At 43.4% G+C, this 8522-nt stretch overlaps 1 protein-coding gene and 6 non-coding genes across 7 annotated transcripts in view; 5 read left to right on the top strand and 2 right to left on the bottom strand.

The window, feature by feature from the left end:
• Positions 1–2166: 2166 nt before the first annotated feature.
• Positions 2167–2258, top strand: trnar-ucu. Its single transcript is given in 2 exon segments — positions 2167–2203; positions 2223–2258. It is a non-coding gene; the product is annotated as a tRNA-Arg (tRNA).
• A 1230-nt stretch (positions 2259–3488) lies between these two features.
• trnar-ucu lies at positions 3489–3586 on the bottom strand. The gene is made up of 2 exons: positions 3550–3586; positions 3489–3524 (listed from the first exon to the last, which is right to left on the bottom strand). It is a non-coding gene; the product is annotated as a tRNA-Arg (tRNA).
• A 629-nt stretch (positions 3587–4215) lies between these two features.
• Positions 4216–4307, bottom strand: trnar-ucu. Its single transcript is given in 2 exon segments — positions 4216–4251; positions 4271–4307. It is a non-coding gene; the product is annotated as a tRNA-Arg (tRNA).
• Positions 4308–4495: 188 nt separating this feature from the next.
• Positions 4496–4587, top strand: trnar-ucu. The gene is given in 2 exon segments: positions 4496–4532; positions 4552–4587. It is a non-coding gene; the product is annotated as a tRNA-Arg (tRNA).
• Positions 4588–4807: 220 nt separating this feature from the next.
• trnar-ucu lies at positions 4808–4899 on the top strand. Its single transcript is given in 2 exon segments — positions 4808–4844; positions 4864–4899. It is a non-coding gene; the product is annotated as a tRNA-Arg (tRNA).
• A 633-nt stretch (positions 4900–5532) lies between these two features.
• On the top strand, positions 5533–5624 carry trnar-ucu. Its single transcript is given in 2 exon segments — positions 5533–5569; positions 5589–5624. It is a non-coding gene; the product is annotated as a tRNA-Arg (tRNA).
• A 1173-nt stretch (positions 5625–6797) lies between these two features.
• LOC117825708 (putative protein TPRXL) overlaps positions 6798–8522 on the top strand; it is a 20111-nt gene continuing 18386 nt past the window's right edge. The window contains exons 1-2 of the mRNA XM_034701635.1: positions 6798–6826; positions 8018–8095. Coding sequence (XP_034557526.1) covers positions 8047–8095 — 49 coding nt within the window. The 5' untranslated portion in view covers positions 6798–6826; positions 8018–8046. The remainder of the gene's footprint in view (positions 6827–8017; positions 8096–8522) is intronic.

The raw sequence follows: 8522 nt of genomic DNA, 5'->3' as shown, positions 1-8522 counted from the left end.
AACAGAACAAATAAATCACATTATTGGAAACAAAAAAGCAACAATGCAGATTATAATCTGGCATCTTAAAGATTTAAACTTGAAAAGACAAACTTTTTGTTTTTGTCGCATAAAACAGAAAATAAACAGTTTTCTCTTTGAGTTTTAAAATATTTTGACCGCCTCATAAATCCTTTGTGTTGTCCTTCGTCCATCATGGACAGATTTATAATTGCAGCCTCGTTAACTAACGATACGAACCAATCAGCAACCACCGAGAGACACGAGCTGATACCTGAGGTTTCCTTATATCACTGTGTTTGAAATATCTAGGGTGTAAAAAAAACCACACTTTTTTTCCATTCAACACAATTTATTTAATTTATTGATTTATTTTGACAACATATAACATATTTGGAACATTAATTTCCATTTATGTAAAGTTAAAAAAAATGTAAAAAAATAATTATTTAAAGATTTTATTCAAAAACACATACACTAAAACGTCTGCAGTTCCTCCAGAGTCCACTAGAGTGTGTCTCCTGCAGTTCCTCCAGAGTCCACTAGAGTGTGTCTCCTGCAGTTTCTCCAGAGTCCACTAGAGAGTGTCTCCTGCAGTTCCTCCAGAGTCCACTAGAGTGTGTCTCCTGCAGTTCCTCCAGAGTCCACTAGAGTGTGTCTCCTGCAGTTCTTCCAGAGTCCACTAGAGTGTGTCTCCTGCAGTTCTTCCAGAGTCCACTAGAGTGTGTCTCCTGCAGTTCTTCCAGAGTCCACTAGAGTGTCTCCTGCAGTTCTTCCAGTGTCCACTAGAGTGTCTCCTGCAGTTCCTCCAGAGTCCACTAGAGTGTCTCCTGCAGTTCTTCCAGAGTCCACTAGAGTGTGTCTCCTGCAGTTCCTCCAGTGTCCACTAGAGTGTGTCTCCTGCAGTTCCTCCAGTGTCCACTAGAGTGTCTCCTGCAGTTCTTCCAGTGTCCACTAGAGTGTGTCTCCTGCAGGTCATCCAGTGTCCACTAGAGTGTCTCCTGCAGTTCTTCCAGAGTCCACTAGAGTATGTCTCCTGCAGTTCTTCCAGAGTCCACTAGAGTGTGTCTCCTGCAGTTCTTCCAGAGTCCACTAGAGTATGTCTCCTGCAGTTCTTCCAGTGTCCACTAGAGTGTGTCTCCTGCAGTTCATCCAGAGTCCACTAGAGTGCGTCTCCTGCAGTTCCTCCAGTGTCCACTAGTGTGTCTCCTGCAGTGAGTCAGTCCCCATAGAGCCCCATGTTAAAATGTTACAGCAGAAATAAACATGTTTACAGTCTGATATGAAAACAGCTCATTTCTTCAAGTGTGACCTCCTCGTAAAGGGGCGTGGCTTAGAAGACAACAGGTGGAGCCAATGTAGCTGCTTTCCAGGTGCCTTAAGCCCCGCCTCCGCTCCCAATTCTTTCCCTGAGTCCTGATTGGTCGAAAGTTAGATGGAGTCGGTGTTTCTAACATGGTGATGGTCATCTTTGGGTTTCAGAACGCCGGGTTATAGAGGTGTGGACTGACTCCTTCTCCTTCAGGTCTTTCCTCAGACTCAGACTCCCTCCAGAGACCGTTCAGGTTTTTACAGTTGAATTGAGAGGACAGGAAATGTGGGGAGAAGAGTGTAAAGGAAGACATACATGAAAGGGGTAAAGGCCAGGAATTGAACTGGCAACTCTTTGGTGGTTGTTTTGTTCTCCAACAGCAGACCGGCGCTCCTCTTCACCGCCCAAAAAAACGGGAGCCGCCGGTGATCGACGCCACGAGCACAATAGAAACAGCAGGATGACAGAGTGTGTGTGTGTGTGTGTGTGTGTGTGTGTGTGTGTGTGTTGGAGACAAAGAGAGACTCAGTATTGTGAGCACACAGACACACACACTGTGAGACCACACACAGCGGACTGGCCTACATACTGTGATGATGTGAATGTGTCAATGAAAACACACACATATAGAGGAGGAGCGTGTGTGTGTGTGTGTGTGTGTGTGTGTGTGTGTGTCTACTCTTAACAGAACTACTGGACGTTTACATTCACTGTCACTGTGTGTGTATCTGCTCCTGTGACTGTGTGTCTGAATGGTCATGACCCGGTGTGTGTGTGTATGTGTGTGTGTGTGTGTGTGAGAGAGTGTGTGTTCACAAAAGTGAAGAAGAAAGAGGTTCAGAGAGTCACGGAGCGGCTCTGTGGCGCAATGGACAGCGCATTGGACTTCTAGATGAGCTGTTAGGAAGAGATTCAAAGGTTGTGGGTTCGAGTCCCACCAGAGTCGACCTTTAAGCTTTACAGAAGGCGATCTCAGCCGAACTAGATTCTAATAAGGAGCACTTGATGAGTCAGCAGGTTCCTCATGGTTCCACTTCCAGGGCCTGTTTTTAATGTCACACTTCTTCCTCCTCTTCAAACCGAAGGCAACAAACTCAAAGAGAACCCTCGTCGTTCAAACCCTGAACCATCATGAAGTTTATTTATCGTATTTCTATAAATAATCTGTTGAATTTCACCGCCGCCTCTTCCTGCCCGCACAGTTTGACCTATTTCTTCGAACGGTTAAACAGATGCAGAGTTTTTTTCACAACATATAAAAAAAAAAAGAAGACATAAAACATTCAGATTGATCCTCCTCTGTCTGTTCAGCGTCTCGTTAAACTGCTGAATAAACCAGAATATGAAGCTGAAGCTTGTTGTGAAGCGACGCTGAGGGCTGAGACCCAGGAGGCCTCTCTCTCTCTCTGTCAGTGATCTCATATAAACATGAACCCAAGAGAAGGAGGAAAAATGTAAACACACACACACACACACACACACAGACGTGTAGACACACACACAGACGTTGTACAGCGGCTCCTCGCTCCTGATGTTTCAGACTATTTGTGGCCTGCAGAGCCACAGGCGCATCGCTGCACAAGTATGACTAATAATCGTAATTATTATTGAGATCTGGAAATCAGGAGCTCTAATTATCGTCATCAATCTCTATTTCCTCTGTTTTGACATTTACATTGTTTGTTTTTGATTAAGTGTAATAACTCAGCAGAGGAAGACGTGAGCGTGACGTCAGTTTGAAGACGGCGGACGTGGAGGAATGACTTAATGTATCCATATATCCCTCGATGCACTGTAAATCGCACCACTGAGCCATTTATCTAACCTCCCTCAACTAGAATGACAACATGGATCAGACTGCTGGGTTTAAAACTCGACTCTGGTGGGACTCAAACCCACAACCTTTGAATACCTTCTTTTTAAGTGGAGCATTACTAGAAGTCCAATGCGCTGTCTAGAAAGTGAAGTGAAAATAAATATGGTCCGTATAAAGAGATTTGTACCAAGTCCATATCAGAGACAACCAGGAAAGGTTTGTTAAATGATGACCCTAGTGGGACTCAAACCTACGACCTTGTGAGAACGACTAAAAACCGATCCCCTGTCTCGTTTTGTTGGATATGGAGGATGTAAACAGAAGTAGCACAGATGAATCACATGTCCTGTCTATAAGAGTCGACTCTGGTGGGACTCGAACCCACAACCTTTGAATACCTTCTTTTTAAGTGGAGTATTACTAGAAGTCCAATGCGCTGTCCATTGCGCCACAGAGCCTACCTCATCAGTGCGATTAGAAAGTCATTTTAAAATAAATATAGTCAGTATAAAGAGATTTCATGGTTAACACTAATGAAAAGATGCTCAAGGGTGCTTTGTTCCAAGTCCACTTCAGAGACAACCAGGAAAGATTTGTTAAACGATGACCCTAGTGGGACTCGAACCTACGATCTTGTGAGAACGACTAAAAACGGATCCCCTGTCTCGTTTTGTTGGGTATGGAGGATGTAAACAGAAGTAGTACAGATGAATCACATGTCCTGTCTATAAGATATGACTCTGGTGGGACTCGAACCCACAACCTTTGAATCTCTTCTCTATGAATAGCCTAGAAGTCCAATGCGATGTCCATTGCACCACAGAGGCTCCTCTCTGACTTGTTTTGGATTGGTGCTTTGTTTGAAGTATTCATGAAGTTATCTGTCAGAATAAACCATGACCACAAAGAATTACCATATGTTTCCTATGTATCGAATTACTTTGATGGGACTCGAACCGAAAACCCTTTGATGATTTCTTTTGACTATAAGTCACAAAATGCACCGTCGACTGTGCACAGAGCCACTGAACTTATCCTGTACCAAGTAGAAGGTTCTTATCTAAGCATTTGGCCGGTCTATAAGAGTCAACTCTGGTGGGACTTGAACCCACAACCTTTGAATATCTTCTCTTTCAGTTGCCTAGAAGTCCAATGTGCTGTCCATTGCGCCACAGAGCCTGGGATCTTTATTTATTTATTTATTTATATATATATATATATGTTAGTATTAGTATTAGCATTAGTATTATTAAGAGTATTTTTACAAGGTTGTGAGTTTGAGTCCCACAAGGGTCATGTGTCATCTCTGAAATTGACTTGGAACATAGATCATTTTGAGTCTACGTACTAGCTAAACAGCTAAGGAAGGCTCTGTGGCGCAATGGACAGCGCATTGGACTTCTAGGTTACTCAAAGAGAAGAGATTCAAAGGTTGTGGGTTCGAGTCCCACCAGAGTCGAGACTTAAAGACAGGAGAGGATTCACCTGTGCTTTTATCTGTTTACATCCTCCATACCGGACAAATGATCAGACAGGGGATCTGTTTTTAGTTATCACAAGGTCTTAGGTTTGAGTCCCACAAGGTTCATCATTTATTCTGATAACAAGACCTCTCTGTCATCTCTGAAGTGGACTTGGAACAAAGCACCCTTCAGTATCTTTCTTTATGCAATGAAGAGGGCTCTGTGGCGCAATGGACAGCGCGTTGGACTTCTAGGCTACTCAAAGAGAAGGTATTCAAAGGTTGTGGGTTCCAGTCCCGCCAGAGTCGAGTATTATAGGCTGGACAGCTCAATCATGTGGTTCACATGTACTACTTTGATCTGCTGTACTTAGAGATGAATCTCCAACTTTACATCCTCCATACCCAACAAATGATCAGACAGGGATGGGTATTTTTACAAGGTTGTAGGTTTGAGTCCCACAAGGTTTACCCTGAACTCTCTTTATACCAACCTTATAATTTTCTAATAATACTCAGTTTATTTCTAAGATTACTTACTAACTACACTGTTGTCGAAGGCTCTGTGACTCTGAATGGACAGCGCATTGTACTTCTAGACCACTCGTGGAGAGGGCATTCAAAGGTTGTGGCTTCGAGTCCCACCAGAGTCGAGTCTTATAGACAGGAAATTCAATTAAACTGTTCTACTTTTATCTGTTTACATCCTCCATACCTAACAAATCATCACAAACAGAATCAGTTTTTAGTTGTTTTCAGAAGGTTGTAGCTTTGAGTCCTGCTAGGGTCAACATTTCTACTTTAACAAAACATTTTTTGTGTCTTATAAATGGACTTAAAACTAAGTACCCTTGAGCATCTTTCTATAATGTTTACTGTGAATTCTCTTGGTATCAATCTTTTTTATTTCTAAGATTGTTCACTAATCTTACAGTCGACAAAGGCTCTGTGGCGCAATGGACAGCGCATTGGACTTCTAGGCTAGACAAAGAGAAGGGATTCAAAGGTTGTGGGTTCGAGTCCCACCAGAGTCAAATTATAGTCTGGACACCTGAAACATTGTTCACCAGTACTACTTTAATCTGTTGTTCTTAGAGATTAAACTCCCTCGGCTGGAGGGTAGGTGGTAGCAGGTAATCAAGGGTTGTGGGTTCGAGTCCCACCAGAGATAGTTTCATGATGTTGAAGTTGGATGCAGTCTTAGTTCTGTCGGTTTCCAGCTTCAGAGAGCTTTGAAAACTCCATGCTGAGTAGAGGGGAAGCTGTGACCTCTGACCTTTGACCCTGTATACGTACTGTGACCCCTTCATGATGTCGACCTGAAGCTGGATCAGCTGTGAAGCTCTGTGGAAGACTGAAAGGGAAGAATCTGGACGGTCTGATTTAATCTATGGCTGTGTGTGTACAGTCTTGCAAGACAGGGCTTTACACACGTATACACACACACACACACACACACACACACAAACACACACACACACACACACACACACACACACACACACACACACGCACACTGACACTGCTGTTGTGATGTAAGTGAGAGCGTTGGTTCGCTTCCATCGACGGTCACTGGGGTGCTTGTGTGTGTGACTAAGTGTGTTTAAAGCGGATGCACCTGGAAATACCTTTGTAGGTGATGATGACACACACACACACACACACACACACACACACACACACACACACACACACACACACACACGCACACACCTCAGCATTTATATACTGTATGTGTGTGTGTGTGTGTGTGTGTGTGTTCTGAACCCTATCTTGTTCCATTTCATTTTCATTTCAGTCCTTCTTCGTCTCGTTACACGTGAATATTTTCCTGGTTTCCTCTGTGGTGTTGAACGGTAAACCTTTGGTTTGTGTTGGAGTTCCTCCTGTTGGTCTTTTGGAAACACTGGTGAACATGCTGTGAGTCACTTTTCAGACCATTGTTTGCTTTTATTTCACAAGGCAGAGAGAGAGAGAGAGAGAGAGATGGGGAAGGTGTGAAGTAGAGAGAGGGCGAAGACCCTCACGAGGGGACAAGTCGTGGACGGTCGATATATAATCCTGGATTGTCAGCAACCAGGCAAAATGGTCCCTGCTGGGAACACTACAACTCCCAGCATGCACCATTACCTGGGCAGCTGCAGGTGCTTCAGACCTTTGATTGAGGAAGGGACAAAAAGAGCTGGAAGTCAGACATGAGAGGGAAGAGCACACGGCTGGGAGAGGAGGCAAAGAGGTTGGAACTGACTACAGGGAGGTGATTGACAGGAAGCCGTTTGAAAAGAAAGACTGGATTTGACTTTTTTGATTATCTTTAAAGGAAATGTTTTCTCCTCCTGGATGTTTTAAGTTGACTTTGAGACCTTTGTTTTTAATGAAAATAACCTGAGTGACCCTCTTTGTGATTGAACCAGCGGCTGTGAGTCTTTACGGGAAGTGTGCAGCGCTTTAACCGGCATCCAGACTGATCAACATTTTTACCATTTTATGGACCAACTGGGCAAATCAGGGCGAATAAAAAACAATCACCAGTTGAAGCCTTGGAGTTTACTGCTCAGTGACGCACTTCTGCCTCTGTGAACGGACCGCTTGGAGTCTCACGAGGGCCGTAAAAGCCCAGAAAAGAAAGATGTTTACTTTGAATTTGAAAGGAGCATGTAAAAGGATTATTTGTTTGAGTCTTATTTGGGAGAAACATGACTTAATGTTTTCTCTTGTTTGGGTAAATATTTTCTTGTAAAGTTAATCACGTTAAAGCAATTTAGTTTTGGTTTCATGTCAAGTAAACAGGTTTCTTTACAACCGGGTTAAAAACAGAAGAATGCACTTTACGTTCCAAGCTCAAGTGCTCTGCAGGGATCAGCAAGTTTTCATGCATGATGGAGGGATTTGAACCTGCAACCTGCAAACCTTCAAACCTGGTCTGTGTCTGGCTTCCATTAGGACTCCACCTGACCCACATCTCTGTCGTCCTGCAGAGACGTACTAATGACTAATCGGGTCAATCTGTGTTACTGTATCAATGACTTTGTAAGAGGCCGTTATCCTCATGCACACACACACTAACACACACATGCACACACACACTAACACACACATACACACAAACACACACACAGCAGTTTAGAGAAGAGACCACATTCTTGTCTTCCAGCCAAACATTACATATGTCCTCACTCTTTTCACACAAGAAAGGAGAGAGTTCTTTATACAGACCTCCTCCTCCTCCTCTCTTCCTCCTCCTCTCTTCCTCCTCCTCTCTTCCTCCTCCTCCTCCTAAATGAAGACGTGTTTAAAGGTCTCTTTGTTCCTCCTTGTTCCTCTTTGTTCCTCTTCAGAGACTCGCTGTGAGCGGAGAGCTGCTCTAAGATGTTGAGGCTGGGTCTGCGTCCGAGCTAACACGAGGTCTCTCGTCCCTTTCTTTCAGGTTTCTACTTCCTGTGACATCATCGCACCATGCCTGAGGGGTCACGGCGCGGCAGCCAGAGATCGCCTAGCAACACAGGTAAGGGGCGGAGCCTCCAGTGCTGGGTGGATATATCCCGGAATCAGAATCAGAATCAGAATCAGCTTTATTCGCCAAGTATGCTTGAACACACAAGGAATTTGACTTTGGTAAACTGTGCTCTCTTTGTACAAGGCATAAGAATAAGAATAAGAATAAGAACTACAATAAAAAATAAAATGAAAATATAATAACAATAACCTTAGCTATAAATACAAAGAAACAACAAATAGCTTGACTAATATGTACAGGCTAAAATAATATGATAAAGTGCAGTGGTGAGTTGCAGAGGTAGTTTTACATTATAAAATAGAAGTTAAATAATACAAAAAATAGAAATATGGAATCCCGTGTTGTGATTCAGGTTGTTTTCTCTCTCTGCCTCGTGACGCCTGCTCAGATTTATCCTCTTCTCTTGACGAGCGTT

The sequence above is a fragment of the Notolabrus celidotus genome, chromosome 14 (genome assembly GCF_009762535.1).
Source record: "Notolabrus celidotus isolate fNotCel1 chromosome 14, fNotCel1.pri, whole genome shotgun sequence".
Taxonomy (NCBI): Eukaryota; Metazoa; Chordata; class Actinopteri; order Labriformes; family Labridae; genus Notolabrus; species Notolabrus celidotus.
The sequence above is the reverse complement of the archived record's forward strand: the minus strand, read 5'-3'. Positions and strand labels throughout refer to the sequence as shown.